Raw genomic sequence first — 17,579 nt, 5'->3', positions numbered from 1 at the left:
ATGTTCTGGTTTTTCTAAGTCTTTTTTCAATTTAAAAAAAAAAGAAAACAAATCTTTGTAACATCACAATGTTTCACTGAATACTTGTGTGATGTATATGTATCTATATTTAAAATAATTTTAGGTTGGTACGCTGGTGAATCCCATCAAAACGTCAGTACGGACCGTCGGGAACATTGTACGTTTGGTTCCTGATACACTGTTTGAGTTGAAAGGCGGTTTAATCAGAGCTCTTTCCAGGCACAATGAAGTCGACAACAGTTGTACTACCAGTGATGCAAAGCCAATTACATTTAAGGAACCTAAAGTAAGTTTTTACTCTCAATGCAACATAGATAAAATTAGGAAAATTAATTTATCAGGCATTAAAGAACTTTTCTTTCATGAAACCCTGTTTTGCCAAACTTGTATCATTCAGAATATTGTTGCCTTATTTTTTTCAGAGCAACACTAAGATACAGGGGCAGCATTTCAGCAGTTCATTTGGGGGGTCAAGCTTCTTAAATATGAATTATCTCAGTATGGAACAAAACACATATTGGCTAACAGCAAGTAATCATGATATGGGGAAGATTATATAGTTAAGGAGCCCCAGAAAAGATATTTGTTGATGTGAGATTTTTTTTCAAAAATAGTATGTATTTTTTAAGAGTTTCTACGAAAGCATACTATGCATTGAGCAGCTGAAATGTGTTTCTAGAAGAAAAAAGTGATAAACTAAGTGACTTATTAAATAGACACACTTAAAATATGAGCCTAACAATGAATGTAAAATACCAAGGCATTTTCCTGTGAAAATCATGCAGCCACACCACCTGAGCCTCTCATAACCATCATTACACAGAGCACACAAGAACGATATATTTAGCCTATGTGAGGAAATTACGACTTTAGTTAAAATTCACCATGATTCCTCATCAGTTTCTTCTGTTCTGAAAAGGCCGATAAAGGCTTGATACATTTCTAATAATATAAAAAACGGAAAACAATTGCTCATGTCTGGAAATGTGTTGAGTTTCATCAACCGGTACGGAAAACCAGCAATATTGTTTTTCTTGAACACTGATTGTGATAGATTGAATTTGCTCATTTTTTTGCCAATTCTCTCAAAAAAATTGGGGGTGCGAACGCCCCCTCTCGACCCCCCTATTTGCCGCCCCTGCTAAGATATCTAATTCCAGAAATAACACTAAGATATCCAACTATTTCTCTGAGGCGACGATATAATGTTAGCTGTCTGATAAATAGTGGTAATCTCTTGTCATGTTTTTTGCAGAACATCAAATGTGTTTTGATCTCTTATAGATATCAAACTTTTCTGAAATCGTATATATATGTACTATATATACAACCTGTGGCAAAAAAGTTTGCTGAATAGTCCTGTAATTGTATGTAAAATTGTCATAAGTGCAGAAATCGCCATAAATGGTGACACCTCTTACATAAACTATTTAACTAGTGTCTTGTTTTTTGAGGCATTTTACAGCCATTTTGTATTAAAATAAACTAACAGTAAGAAAACTTTAAAATCATAAAAAACTACTATGAATCTCAACATAATTTAACTATTTAGTTAAATTCATTAAGTGAAAAACAGAAGTTCTTTTCCAAAAAAACATAACTGTATAATTTGCACAAATAGGTGTAAAAATTGTAGAAGCTTATCTTATTAAATGAACCTTTTGTTAAAAAATTCTATGGCTCCCTCCTTACAAGGATGGCCTACTCCATGGCTGCATTCAATATAATACTGGTCTTGAAAGTCGTGGAAACCAAGACAACGCGTTCTCTTCGTAAAATTTGTGCAGAAGTTGGCGAGTTTGGCAAAAAATTTACAATGGTGATTTTTTGAGTATATTTTGCAAATCATGTTACTTGAAGCAAATTTAGTTCTTTAAACAATAGGGAATAGGGAAATCATTTAATTTGGGTTTTTTGTTCAAATCATATTTGTAAATTCTTACTACCCCTCATCACTCTGCCGGGTGTGATTTCATGCAATGTCTTAGCAAGGACGGCACTTTCCGAATTCATTTATGAAATATCTTTCGATTAAATTATACAGCTATATCAAACTATATTTACAGTTTAATTTAGCCATTTTGACTCCCCTCCCCCCTTTCATCAGATCCTACGCTCTACAACCCTACAAGGTAAGTGTCATAAAGGAATGTTCTCACCTTTATATGCTGCTCCTATTTCTTCCGATAGTCACTTAACAGGTGACATCGGCATTTTGTTGTGGCACAATCAACCAGGAGTTTGACAATATTTTGACCAGAAAGAACATACACACTACACAAAAACTTCAAGGTCAAACAAAAAATGTGTTTCTATAGTTTAAAAAAGTTACAATTATGACCAACTGTTATAATTTTGTGATTTTTTTCCTAGTTTTTATTTTATGCACTAACAAAAGTTTTCAAAATTTAAATTTAAAATAAAAACCTTTCCTCCTGAAAATTTGCTTAAGTTTTGGAGGTACTTATTTCTTTCATGGATTACTCTTGTAAATTTATCAAGATCTGAAATTTATTTCAAATACGGTAGCATGTTAAAAAAAACAAGACTTTTAGATTTCTATGCTACCGACTAACAGAGTGAGGTTGTGTTTAAGTGTTGGCCTCTTATGTTCAAAGGTGTTGGTTCGAATTTGGCTCAAGTCAGTAGATTTTCAAGATGCAGAAAATCAACAATATGCGTGTTGTATGATCATATGGCATGTAAAAGACCCTTTGAGTGTTCATTTGGTTTTGAATATTCTTGGTAAAATTAAATTTCTGATGTAGTTTGATATTGAATTGTATGTTACTAATACAGTAGTGTGTTTATAAAGACTTTATTGAACATGATATGGTTTCTGCAACATCTTCCTAGATGTAAAATATTTCAAATAAGGTAATGCTATTTTATACTTTTTGATTTTTAAATACTGATGACTTAGACTGTACTGTAAACCAGCTAACTCCTCACACTGCCAAAAATAAGTTTTTTTTTCTCTCTTGGAGTCTATTTAAAGGCTGCATAAGTAGAAAAAACCAGTAATACCTGATGATGCCCACAAATCGGAAAGTTCATTGTATTAAAACCTGCGTACTACACAACAAGGCTCCATGTTTTCATTGCCTTCTTAAAAATTAAGTATCATGGAGTAAGCTATTTTATAGTCTTAAGTTATTGATCTATATTAGTTGATTATGCTGTTTTGCATCTTGTCATGCTACAATGAAGTTATTTTTCTTTACAGACTGATGATATTCCTTTTAGAATAATTCTATTATTAATGGATGAAGTTTTTAATTTAAGAAATAAGGATCTGTGGTTCAGACGAAGAATAATGGCTCTGCTCAGACAGATCATTAAAACTATGCAAGGTGGCTCAATTAATAGGTATACTGCATTATTATTTAATGAATGCTTTGTAATATGATAAGCATTTCTTTAAATGGAGGAAAAGGCTATTTATATATCATGGATGCATTGGTGCTGAAACGTCATTCCGGCACTGCTTTTCTAAAAAGTTTTCCTTTTAAGTTAAATGTTTAACTAAACTTTTGCATTGTTATATGTACCACAAAAATTCCTCTTTTATTCTTCAACAATTTTTTACGGAATTATCTTATAAAAACTGAAGGCTAAAATCTTTCTTCTTGAAAAAAAAATTACCAGTCTTTCAACCATATGCCCTCCTCTATACATTTGCTCTGCCTAGACGCAGTGTTGTAGTTGTGGAGGAATATCCCCAGAGTGTTTATCTTTTCATTGTAAAAATAATGCAAATGTAAGGTAAATTGGTTTGGTGCTCTTGGTGAGTTCCCCCAAACATTTTTTACGAACTGGGGCACTGCTTGGAAATCTTGCTAAACTTTGTCTTCTTTACTAATAATGAAGCTGAAAGTCTCTGTCTGGATCTCTGTGACGCGCATAGCGCCTGGACTGTTTGGCCGATTTTCATGAAATTTGGCACAAAGTTAGTCTGTAGCATGGGGGTGTGCACCTCGAAGCGATTTTTTGAAAATTCGAAGTGGTTATTTTTCTATTCTAATTTTAAGAACAAAACTATCTTAAGACGGACGAGTAAATTTCAAAATTATCATAACGTTGAACCGTAACATGGACACAAGCCAATTGGTGAGAAAATTCACCATACATTATTTGTAAATCTACAGGCGAACCAAAAGACCTTTTAATTTTTCTATTACGAGCAAAGCCGTGCGGGTACCACTAGTCACAGAATATAGAAGCTGAAATAGTTGTAGTTGTATCCGCTTCTCATGAATGTGAACCAAGCTCCTCGTCATCAACTGAGTGGCATGAGAGTTTAGTCTTCCCTTCATTTCTAGCTCATAAAATGCATCATTTGAAGTGAGAATTTCGGAAATATCTTTCTGGGGATAGATTCTGATTCTAGCAAAGTTTGTAGTTATTGAAAACTATCGTAAAGTGTGGTGATAAGTGTATAGTTACTCATCATGAGTTACTGAGAATGATACAGTAATTCGTAGGGTTACTGTTGAATCTTTCCCAGTGAAAAAAAAGTCATAATTGACATTAATTGCATTGTTTTTGCTCATTCTTGTAATCTTTCCTGCTAGTTTCTTTTGTAATGGCTATTTGCCGATTATTGACTGTAGCTGGTTTGAAATTTTGAGGAACAGGAAATGTTGCCCTTTCTAATATTTGTTCGAATCAATGCTAGGCTTTAATATATCACCTTAATCCAATACTACTGATCTCCAAAATTGAACTTTCATTGCTTGGTTATTTGATCTATTTTGAACATAATCAAATGTTGGGGTTTTAAATGCTTGGGCACAATCATAAATAATTTTATATATTATATTACCCTGCATCAGGCATCATTCTGTAAAATTCAGGGTTCACCAGGATTCCAAAAACTCTTGCTTGGTCCATTCGGGCATCCTGGGTGATATGGTAGCATGTATTTTCTTTTGATAGTCAGTTGCTTTCTTTCTTCTTATATATGTTTTGTTTATAGAAAAATCAGAGAGTATGTTCAAGGAATGACTAGTGCAACTCAAATAGCTGAATGGTTAAAGCTTCTGAGGTAATTTTTCTTTACATATCTTGTAGTCAAGCCAAAACTAGCTATAAATCTTTGGTGCAATCAGAATTGAAAATACAATGAAAATAAATGTTTTATTTTACTGCAAATATTATTATAATCATTTCAGACTTTTGCACCAAAAATTTATGTATTTATCTTACTTTAAAATATTAATATTGGAGAATGTCAGCAATCACATCTTTGATGGATGATTTTGCTGTGTGAATGTTGGCATTCACAAGCAAATGGTAACATTTAATCAGGTTTTGGACTTTCACAGTAACATATAAAAATAAATGTATGTAATAAATACTTACATGGTGCATTTATCATTTTATATTGTTATTATTGTGATTTTAGTTTTTAAGATATAATTTCTTTTTAATTGGTTTCTATTGCTTTATAAATATGCTTCAATTAATAAACTAATTCAGGATTAGTTTTTAATAATTTACTATTAAATGATAGTGTCATTCAAAAAAGTTTTGAATCTGAAATTAGTTACATCTAGTTTCATATTAAAAGTGTTTAATTGTGGAGATTTTTTAACTGAAATATAGATACTAAATACCATTTGAAAGATACTTTAGTAATTACCAGCGCTTCTTTCAAAAGATGACAATCAAGCATTGCATGATAATCTGTTGTATTATCTTCAACTTGATATTTCAGTTACTAGTGCTTTTGTAATTTATGATTTTTATTCTATACTTTAACTTATAATAACTTGCATATTGTGCTTTCGGTTTTTGACAATATGCATGCAGATCGTTATGTACATGGAATTATTATTTAACTACTAGTTGTCTTGTAAAACTGGATAACTAATTTTGCTTTGCTCAATTTTGATTTTTCAGCAAAACAATTTGGCCAGATGGCAAACTAGCAAGTCCATCTCCAGAAAGAGATGCTAACACTAAATTGAGAACATGTTTAGTAACGAAAATGTTGCTGTTTTGTGCAATACCTGGTAAGAATTTTTACTTATACTATGCATGTTTCATACTAGCTTTTGTTTAAAGGTTTGTTCTTTAAATATGCCGTGCTTTTGTCATACATTGTCAACCAAGACTGGTCAAGGGACAGGTTTTAGGGGTTAAACCTGTCCCACTGATTGCAGAACAGCGTGATGCTGTGTTGTGAGTTGCAGATTCTTGAGAAAGTCTGAAGACTATTTCTTAGTTGGGGAAGAAAATAACCTAAAATTTTTAAAGAAAAAATCTTAAATTTAAGCTGATGAGGAATGGTATTTTCTGGATTTAATCCACAGGTAACATGTGCTTGTAGCTTGTAATATCATTTTATTTTTGAGCGATTCTCTCTGCCCAAATTTTGTGGTTACTCTTGCAGGTTTTAAAAAAAAAAAATTTAATCTGTGTAGCAGACTGTATGAAAAATGTATGCTACTGTGACCCATCTCATTGGGGAAATAAATAATTAAAGATTTGCTTTTAATCCCAGTTAATATAACCCAGTTAATAACTGTGTGTTTCTTCAATACTTCTTTCCCTTCAAAGCTAAACCAAATTAAAACATGCTGTCAAATATAGCCAAAATATGATAGAAAAAATGTTTCATCTCAAAATTGATGCTGAAGTTTAAAAGCAGACATTCTTTTAGTCAGAAAATAAGTTTGGTTTTTCACTGTATGCAGGGTTGCCACGCACCAGGAAAACCTGGAATTGTCAGGGAAAATGAAAATGGCCGAAAATTAGGGAAATGTCAGGGAAAATGAAAAATTTCATATTTCCGATCGTTCTTACAGAAGTATTGTGCGTTCATGAGGAGAAGAGACTTCGGAACGCCTTCCCGAAAGCAAAGCTAAGTTTAGCGCGGGGGTGATCGCTACCGCTTTCAATTGAGACAACCCTAAATTTGGCGGGCATTTAAATTTGTAAAAATGTCTTTGTGTTCTTTCCTTTCGTTTCTAGCTTCGCGTAATTGTCGTCTACGGGGAATCTATACTTTTTAAACTGAAAATTTCAGAACAAAAATAATGTATTTACAAAAAAAAGTAAGGTATTTTGTTTTCCGAATGAAACATTTCTATTAAGGATAGGCTTTCTGAATTTTGAACGATATCCTTTTAAACACTAACGTCCTATATTCGAAATTGCAAGTGCGCTGATGAAAAAAAAAGGGGGGGGGGGACAGGAAAACTTCATTGCCACACAGACTGTGGCATTGAAATGCTTAAGGGTTGCGTTCGTTTTGAAGACTTAATATCTCTCTCCATCTCCCTCTCCCTTTTCTTGAGGGGGGGGTTGACTCAGTAGCTCTTACGGGTTGAGTCTTTTTGATGCATCTGTATGGATTGTACAAAATTTCAGATCATATAGAGCGGATATACAGTCAGTAGATCTACAGTAGCAGTTATTTTTGAAAAATGATGAAAACATTATTCGAACAAAAGTTGCCCCCCCCCTCTCCCCCCCCCCCCCCAAAAAAAAAAGAAAACTTGGTTGAACCAAAGGCGGGGATTGGGCAATTGTTCCAGAAAGGATTTACATGTCTTTACTAATAATAAAGCTGAAAGTCTCTCTGTCCGGAGGATGTCTGTGACGCGCATAGCGCCTAGACCGTTCGGCCGATTTTCATGAAATTTGGCACAAAGTTAGTTTGTAGCATGGGGTTGTGCACCTCGAAGCGATTTTTCGAAAATTTGATGTGGTTCTTTTTCTATTCCAATTTCAAGAACAAAAATATAAGATGGACGAGTAAATTGCGAAATTATCATAACGTGGAACCGCCAAATTCGCTCCAATTGTCGAATGAGGTTTTCAACATTCCTTGCCAGATGCAATCGCCATCCCAACATATCCTAGAGATGCGCGATGGGCGAGAGATCTGACGATCTGGAAGACCACGGAAGAATTTGACAAGCTTGCAGACAGTTAATATCAACACATGCCGTATGTTATCTGGCATAGTCCTGCTGAAAATCAGCCGAGGGTACTGCAAAAGGAACGGCAACAAAACAGGTCTTAGGATATTGTCGACGTACCACTGTGCAGTAAGTGTATTTCTATTTACGACCAAAGGAGTCTAGTGAGAAATAAAAGTAAATGAGAAAACAATAAAAAATCAATCTGAAATATTTAAAGCAATTGACTATTAAAATCAAGGCTATTTCTCTAAGTATTGCATGAATATTAATGTTTAGAAATATGTAATAATTTGCGATACGTTATAAAAAGTGTCTTTGGTTTGAATACTGTTTTAAAATTATAGGTTCATCGGTTGGGCCGGCTTAAGAGATGACGATTACCCCCAGGGCGAGTATTTTCAAGGCGGGGGGAGGGGGGGAACCAACTTCGTTTCTGGGGGGGGGCAGAAACGAAGTTAGTTTTAACACTTCAGTACACAGTAGCCTAACGTAAACACGGATTGTCCATAAAGGACGTTACACTTCACCTTAGCCTCTCCCCTCGTCACATCTCACGCAATGTTCGATGAACATATTGCTATAACGAACGCTTTTATTTGGACCAAAATATGTGAAGTCATATTTCTTATAATACCCTCCTTCCCCCTTGAGACTAACTGTCCGAAGTTCATGAACCCCGAACTCTCTCCCTACCCCTTTCAAGCGTGACATCATTTGTGAACGACTCCTTAGGTTTGCTCTAAGTCACCAAAATCGCAGTAACAATTGTTTTAAGGGAAAAGACCGGCTCCCCCCCTCCTTCCTGGATAGCTCTAGTCACAATTTGTTTATGATCATGTATGTTTTTAATAAAGAATCATATCGCACTCCGGCAAGGAAAGTGACACAATTCAAAATCTGGGAAAACCGTACCGGCTATTGATTTAAAATCTAAATTTAGTGCTTTTTCTCGACACAAAAACCACAAAGTTAGCTCACCTAAATGGTGCGGGGGGGAGGGGGGCGTAGAAACGATTTCATCAATAATGACACATTATTAAAATTTCATAATTTGGAAGAATATTTTTCGAGCTTAAAGTATGCATTATGTATCTATACTTCAAAAACTAATTAATAAACATCACATAATAAGTTGACTGCGCATATTGTAATGTTTGAGACTAAATCACTTAAAATTACTATTGCGTCAAACCTTAATTTTCTCCATTGCTGTTTTTTTTTTCTTGTGGTTGAGTCAGTTTCCTTGCCAGTGTGGGATATGTTGAACAACTGAATAGGTTGACTATAGCAACGTTTCTTGATAAAAATAACGCATTTTACATTCAGGGCCAAGGACGGATCCAGAAACTATTCAAGGAGGGGGCGATTGATTTCACACCCTTACCCTTTTATAAATTCGCAAACCTCCGCCCCCCCCCCCTTTCCAAACACAATGAAAGATCGTCTCATTTCAGTTATTTTGGGAAGGGGAGGGACTTCCTTTTCTACAAAATTGTGGAGGAGTGTACCAAACCCCATCCCTTACCTTAACGCCATCAAAGGTGTCCCATTAAAGTTCCTCTTTTTTTTTGAGGGGGGGGGCTTCAATTTTCGAAACTTTCCTGAGACGAGCCCTTGAACCCTATAACCCTATTTAATATCATCTAAAATTGAGTTTTTGGAACTTTGAAATACTTCCTATATACAAAGTTCAGATCTCTATCAGTAATGTGTTAAGAATAAGATATGTGCTACACTTTCATTTTCCAGAGAGCAAGAGCTTCGTCAAACTATTGAAGATAGGCTAAAACAATTTTCAACTTCAGTATCAAAGACATGCCGTGGAAGAGTTCTGCATCTCGATTCAAGGCAGGGGCGGTCGCCCCATCGCCCCTCCCTTGTGTCCGTCCTTGTTCGGATCTGTACGGGCAACAAACTTTTGCTTATTTTATGATCCCCACACGTAACGCTGTTCCGTAAAAGTACTGGAAGAACTGAATTTCTTTTAGAGTAATCGAAAAAACTTGAATAAAAAAAGCATGTATATTTTTTCGTATTTACAAAAATAAATAGGTTAAAACAGTAACATAAAACGTTGTTTCAGGCACTTATTCAATTATTCTGTAGATAACCATATAGGCATGTGAACAGCTTTAATTTTTATTTTGTTCCTTTTCTCATTTCTGAAGAATAAAAGCCATATTGGGAAAAAAAAAATAGTACTAAAGTATTGAAATGTGTCACACAGAGTGCAACTTACCTACTGAGGCTTCCAAAATTGTTCGTAGGCTTTAAATGTGTATGGTTAAAAATGAAGTGCCTAGGAATCGAAATAGTAGTTCAATACTTTTTCATACTGTCTCTACATGATTACATCAATTCAACATTTTTTTTACAAAATATTCACTGTTTGAAATGGGTCAAAAATGAGGTGACACAGAAATATTTTCAGAAAAATTCGAAATTAAAGTTATCGTCTGTCGTTTTCTTTCTTTCTTTCTTTTTTTTTTTGTTATTTTTTCAATGCGGTGATAGTTAAAAAATCTTTTGGCATTAATTTTTGCTTGTTCACTTTACAAATCTACGTATTATTTTAAAAATGACTCATATTCGCAAAGTAACAACAAACACAATTCGAAAACGCATTAATTCTTCATTATATTCGAAGTAAAACAGTTCAAAATATTGCGAAAGTAGTTCATTTATCCCTAAGCACTGTGTAATATTTAATAAACGCTTTAAAGAAGAAAATCGGATCGAAAATATTAAGGTGAGAAATGGTTGACCAGCAAAGTTAACAATATGCGATTAGAGATTTATAATTAGAATATCTATGAAAAACCCACGTTTGAGAGCTGTGAAAGTTTCAGCAGAATAGAAGGAAAAAATTTCCTTCCAATTTCACCTGCAACTGTTCACCGTGTTTTCAGAAAATGTTTACTTAGCGTGAAAGACAGAAAGTTTAGGATTTCCTTCGCAAAATCAATGATAAATTAACCCAAAACGTATAGAAATACACTGCAAATCTTAAAATACTTTTAAGTCGAACAATTGTCTTAGTAGCACACCTTTTTTTCGGGAAAGAAGGTGGGAGGTAATTTCTTAGAAAATTATAGAACACTCGTCTTCTTACAGCGCGATAACGATGGCCAATTGCAACCTTTCTCAGTGTTGGTCTGAAGCCTCATCCCCAAAAGACGCATATAGAATCTTCCGATACCACGTGTTGGGGGCGTGGCCAAGTCTCAACTAGTGAAAAACGGACAATATCGCTAATCTTTTAGTATTTTGGTAGTGATCTTTAAAGGCTTCCAATGCGCTTCTTTCTTTCGAAATAAAAGTAATCCGATTAAAAAAAAATCTACACATCTGAGAAGTTTCTGATCAATGCTCAAAATTTAACTTTATGACAGGGTGCCCACAGGAGTGCCATCAAAATTTGGGGGGGGGGGGGGAGGTTTAATTATTTATTTTACTTTATTTTTATTCAAATTATTTACTCATATTATTTTACTTTATTATTTTAATCTGTGTGTGTGTATTTTATTGGGGAACGAGCACACTTTTCTTTCAAAACAATAATAATTAAAAATAAATAAATAGGTTAAAAAAAAAAATACAAAAAAGGGTTAAAAATAAAAAAAAAAGCGCTAAGGCAAGGCGTTCAGAAATATGGGGGGGGGGTTGTTGCCGTTGAACTTGGGGGGGAGCACTCCTATTTTATGAGCAAGAAACAGGGGAAATGTGAAGCTAAAAGATGCATGATTTTTTTTACAGGCCAAAGTCTAAAAGAGCTTTGAGTTCAATGGATTGGAGGGGTAGAAGGCAATAATTGAAAAAGTTTAGGTTTCATAAGTTTTTTAGTTCAGATTATTTTAGCAATTAACTTTATTTTTGTGATACAGATGTCACAATTGTTAATTTTGCAGTTCTTTCACTTGATGTAAGGCAGTGGCTCCTCGCTATTGAAAATTAGATATGCTACATTAACATTAATTGTTTATTACAGTGATTTGCTTCACTTGTGTTAGTACATTAGGGTAGTTCAAAAATACACTTTAAAAAAAAGGTTTCTCCTAGAAAACAGGACACCACTCAATGTTTTTAGACTTGTGGATAGTAAAATACTGGAAGAATTTTAACTTCCTATTCCAACTGAAAGAGGGTGCTCGACACCCTCCCTCAAACTTCATAAGTATGAGGAGGGGGTTCAAAAAATACATTGAACTGAAAAAACAACGTTACATACTATAATCTACACGAGTTATATGCATATTCATTGCAATAAAATAATTACTTACATAAAAAAAAACAGCTGGGGAAATTAAATGTTTCTAAATTTGTGACTTTTTCTATGCTAGAGCTAATGTTAAATTAAGGGGTCATTGAGCACCCTCTTAAAATTTTAGTAAGAAGCTAAAACTTTTACAGCACAATACTATTAGTAAGTCTAAAAAAATAAGGGGTGTCTTGGACTCGAGCTGAGAGAAAAAAAAAATTGAACCACCTTTAGTACATATTTTTGATTATTTCAGCTTGAGTAAATTAAATTTGGTAACCATTGTTTGTAAAGTTTGAAAATGAGGTAAGTTTCATCAAAATTTGAGATGTATATATTAATGTTGCAAAATGAAGGTGGAGATCGATAACCTGGAATTTTTCTCAAAACCACCTGGAAAACCTGGAAATGTCAGGGAATTTCATTCTTGAACTTCCGTGGCAACCCTGTGTATGTGAAAAAAATATTTCAATTGTACCAGGACCAATTTTTGGGAAATGAGGCATGTACACTATGTGCATAGTTAACAACATTCCTAACTCAACCTGGTTTATTACCTCAGTAGGCTATAAGATCATAAAGAATATTTTAACTATGTTACTTGCATCAAACTATAAAGAGATTCTCACAACATTTTTTATGTTGAGTTTTTATTGAAACAAAATTGTAATGCATAGCCTAAATTTTTCACTATGTGTAATATTAACTGCATCTAAGAATTGCATTTAAATGCTAAAATTAGAAACTTAAAAAAATCCTTTGTTGTTTTTGTAATAATGTTTTTACAATAATTTTTATTTTTCTTCAGATGAATTGAAGCATATTATTGGGTTTGAAACATCTTTCAAGGGATCCATGTTAATATTTAACGTGTTCCAACATCCATCCTTGAATCGCAGACTCATATTCGTGTTAATTGAAAGCCTTTTGACGGCATTATTTCCTCATAACAAAATGGCTGATTTGTTCCAAAAACTTCATTCCCAGTCCCCACGACGTTCGAAAGCTACTTCCATGGATAAAGCCAACAAAGATGAGCTATTAGAAATGCCAAAGGGTCCAGATAGCGAAAAAATAGGGGCAGGTGCCCAACAACCATTGAGGGGGAAAAAGGGTGAATTTGACAGTCCTAGGTTTTATGTTCATCATAAAGAATGTGATAAGACTGATGTCAATCAAAAGAATCCTGACTTTGAATCAAAAAGTGCGGAAACCACACCAGCTAAAAGTAAAGAGACTAAAAAACAAAAGGAATCAAAAAGTAAATTACAGTGCCTTTCTCAGCAAAGTACGTCCAGCCCTAAATCAACTAAAAAGAAAAAAAAATCTATTGAAACTGCAGTATTTTATACAGATTATGCTGAACATGAAGATACTGTTATTTTACCTCTTGGCAGATGACAGCTAATTTTATTCCAGTTCACTGCTTTTAAGATCAATTCCGACCAATTTTCCATTTTGCGCCATTTCATGTTTTAGTTCAGACTTATGTGTAATATGTTTTTAATATTTTCTTTAAGTTGGTTTATTCATATTTTATACAGTCTTACTTTTTCTAGAATCTAAATAAAATGTTTCTACAAGAATTTGTTCCTTTCAAGGCTTTTTTTTCTCTCAATAGTAATCTTTTGATGGCACTCATACAAGAATCATTTTTTCCTTGAAAGTCGGATTTCCTAACTGGAAAGTATCATTTACCCTACATCTTGTATATCATAATTACGAGAAATGTTGAGGAATTATGTATTTGATTTGTGGAAATATCCCCTCACCCTCTATGAGTTACCATACTTTTAGAAATAAGCCGATATGAAGAAAAACTTATGAAGAAAGACTCTACTTATGAGATCCACACTATGCTTTTTTTTTATTTAAATTTTAAACAATTAATGCTTTTGAAATTTCTACTTTATGGGCTGCTTTCCTGTCATTGCATAAATCAATGATTTTTTCTAAAACCCTTAAAAGCTATTTTTCTTTTTCTATTCATTATTTAAATCTTTCATGCAATTATTTGAACAACATTCATAATTAAATGATTTTGAACTGATTACCTATTGTTATCATGGTTCTGAATGTTGTCTTTTAACATAATTATTTTATCTTCAAAAGAATTATATTGATGTTACATTCCTTTGAATTACTGAGCCGATGTTAATTAGTATAATGAAATGCTGAATGCCTAGAACTGAAGTCATAGTTGTGAAACTACAACTTCTGACCATACAGTTCAGTGAATAGTCCTGTAACATTAACTTAGATAATATATTAACGAAAGTTACCTTACTGTTCTTCAAAATAGTTCCTTCCCATAACTATGCGCCACTGAGATCTGCTATACATGTCCTGGAAACTTTGCAAGAAGTTTTCTTTTGAGATGGAGTTCAAAAGCCTCGTAACATTTCGTTGGATGCCAGGAATATCATCAAATCTCTTTCCTTTCAAAACGAGTATGAGTCGGGTGGGGGGGAATAGGAAGAAGTCTGGAAGATTGAGGTCTGGTAAGTATAGTAGATGTTCAAATTGGCCCCACCCCCTTTTTTTTTGCTTGAAACCGTTTAGACAGACTTTAAAATGATCTCTTTTTCGTTCATTTTATTGTTCTCGGTCAAGTATCAACGAACTAAACAAGCACTTTGTGAAACAAGTCTTACACAGAACACAAATGGCGCTCAACTGAAAAATGATAGGGGCAGGCGGTCAATACCTGCGTATGTGCAGGTGCAGCGTTTTGTTCCATTAGTGTTGTCAAATTGGCCGTTCTGACTTCATTCACTGAGCTTTATTGTCGGACGTATTACAAGCAAGTTTGTGAGGACAATGAAATAGTTTCCTGCCATTAACTTAGTTCAATGAAGATGTTCAAAGTTCCTTCAAAACTGTTGTATTTTTGTGCTTCTTCTCCTCCCCCCTCCCATTGTTTTAATCTTCATTCACTCCATTATTAAAATAATATGTACTCTTAAGTGCTTATGAACTTAACACTTTTTTTTGAATGGTTTCCTTTGAAAATAAATATTATTAAAATATATGCAAAATTTTTGATGTTAAATTCCCTTTAATTCCGAAACAATAAAATAATTCTGAGATTGTTGAAATTTGATGTGTGTAATTTTGCTGTTCTGAAATTAATTTTAGTACAGCTTTGTTAAAATCTTATGTACAAAATTAAGTTATTACCTTTGAGATATTTTAATTGTTATTTATTTGAAAAAACGCTTTTGAAAGTTTTTATCTGAAATTATTTTTAATTTTCTTTACTGAAAGATTTTGCTGAATGAATTGTTATTAATGATGTATTTTACTTGAAAATGAATTTTCATGTTTATTCCACTGGAGCTTTTAAATCCCTGCTTATCATCGAGAGAAGACCTGAGTTGTTTGAAATTATGTGTAAATTTTAAAGTATATGTAAAATAGTTTTGTTCAAGACCAAACAAGTCCATGTGTTTAATAATCTTGATTAGATTTTATCAAACGTTAAAATTTGCATAAGTAGCCAATTTGATTCTGATAACAGAAATCACTGTTCTAACCATTAAAAACATTTTTTTTGACAACTTTTTTTTCCCATTGTTTCATGGTATTTATGTGCACCGAAGTTTTCTGCCAATATGTTAATCTGAGAAGCATATTTACATTCATCAAATTCTAGTATTATAAATTGTCAAAGTTATTTACTAATTTATTAAAACTAACTATTGAAGTTATTGTAAGTGATCATGTTGTCCATTCATGTGTAATATGTTATGATGTTAGTGGAAATTTATAAAAGCCTTATATATATGTATGACAAAAAATGCATAATTTTTTACTGTGATAATAAATTATTTTTACTGTTTTGCATCTGCTCTTCAATTTCTTTCTTACATGCTAAACTGAAGTATGAATCAGATACCTTTCAGAAAAAAACTAGGAAATTGATTTTTTCTGTAAAGATTATTGGTCAATCAACTTATAAGGATGAAAAATCATTTACACTGATACAAATCCTGATATGGTAGTTTATATGCAACATAAACAGCTTCTACGGGAGGGGCAAGGAGAGCAACTGCCACCCCTCACTATTCTAAGTTCAAAATTCAGGATCAATCAAAAGATTATAAAATTGATCGATAGGTTTGAGCTTAATGAATAAAGAACTGACTTGTCAAGCAGGTTTTATGTTTTTTTTTTCCAAGTTATTTCATGAGATGTAAAGTGGGAGCTTTAAATTTGAAGAAAGGATTTGATTGCAACCATCAATCCAGCCTTTTTTGGTCGCGTCCCTAAGATCATTTAATCAGTAATAACATTGAACATCAATTCATAAAAGAGTCAGCTGTAGGTGCACCCCCCTCTTTTTGATGCATGAGCTGCCTATGATGTACATATTTTGCCTTATGAATATCAGCTTTACCGACCTATTTGTTTTCTTTGTGTTAGCACTAAAAAGTTCATATTATTATTGTATTGTTGTTTCCTAAAATTAATTTTTAAGTGCAGCAAAAAAAAAAAAAAAAATTTTTTATAAAGCAGGAAGCTGCTCACAGATTTTTTTTTTTTTTTTTTTTTTTTTCAGAAGAAAAAAAGTTTTGAAAAAAAAAAATTTAAGATTAGCAAACAGCCTCCTCTTAAACTTCAATCAAAACTTATTGAATACTAAATTGTCTAGGGCCTTGGTAACTGTGGGGAATATAGGTTGTAAAATTTTGTATTGAGGATAAAGGCAATATGTTAATCTTTATTGCATTTCAATTAGCAAAACATGCATGCTAAAAGAGATCTTTAAATCACATAAACTTATGCATTTATTTCATTGCATCAACTTATTATTCTTTCACTATAGTTTGCAATTATTTGATTATATATATCATTTTATTTGGAATGAAACATTTAGTGCAAAATTTTTTTCAGTCATAATTTCAAGAGTAAAATGAGCATTGACTTGGGCTCACTTGGGTGTGGAATAACATCTGTTGGACAAAAGATGGCCTTATTTTTGCATATCTTGAGAGACCATAGAAACGTCTGGATGATCTTTGATGAAATCTAGACACCCCTTCCGAAAAATGTATCTAACCGCCACATAATAGAATTGCTGGTTAGAAATGTCAGCAGCTTAATGAAATCAATCCTCCGAATGCATAGAAATCATTGGAACTTTGGCAGCCATTAGAATCAGCAGTGCTGGATGAGAAGACCTAAAATAATACATTCATAAACTCCTCTTTCTAAAAGTAATCTCATAAATCCATTGTGAATTTATTAACAGTTGTTTTGTTGCAAGTCCTTTGCAAATTGATCTTACTTAACGCTTATTTACAAACTCAAGGGGCAACAGTAGAGCTCCACAAACACAGTGGAGTATGGAGCTGACTTGTGAG

The 17,579-nt window shown here is 33.2% G+C and overlaps 1 protein-coding gene across 1 annotated transcript in view; it reads left to right on the top strand.

Moving 5' to 3' along the window:
• The window catches only part of LOC129234285 (sorting nexin-13-like), a 52,361-nt gene extending 38,691 nt beyond the window's left edge, over positions 1-13,670 (top strand). Inside the window, exons 21-26 of the mRNA XM_054868280.1 lie at positions 125-307; positions 3,248-3,390; positions 5,000-5,068; positions 5,926-6,038; positions 13,022-13,346; positions 13,443-13,670. Coding sequence (XP_054724255.1) covers positions 125-307; positions 3,248-3,390; positions 5,000-5,068; positions 5,926-6,038; positions 13,022-13,346; positions 13,443-13,614 — 1,005 coding nt within the window. The 3' untranslated portion in view covers positions 13,615-13,670. The remainder of the gene's footprint in view (positions 1-124; positions 308-3,247; positions 3,391-4,999; positions 5,069-5,925; positions 6,039-13,021; positions 13,347-13,442) is intronic.
• Positions 13,671-17,579: the final 3,909 nt, after the last annotated feature.

The sequence above is a fragment of the Uloborus diversus genome, chromosome 1, assembly GCF_026930045.1.
Source record: "Uloborus diversus isolate 005 chromosome 1, Udiv.v.3.1, whole genome shotgun sequence".
Taxonomy (NCBI): domain Eukaryota; kingdom Metazoa; phylum Arthropoda; class Arachnida; order Araneae; family Uloboridae; genus Uloborus; species Uloborus diversus.
This window is presented reverse-complemented; position numbering and strand designations above follow the sequence as displayed.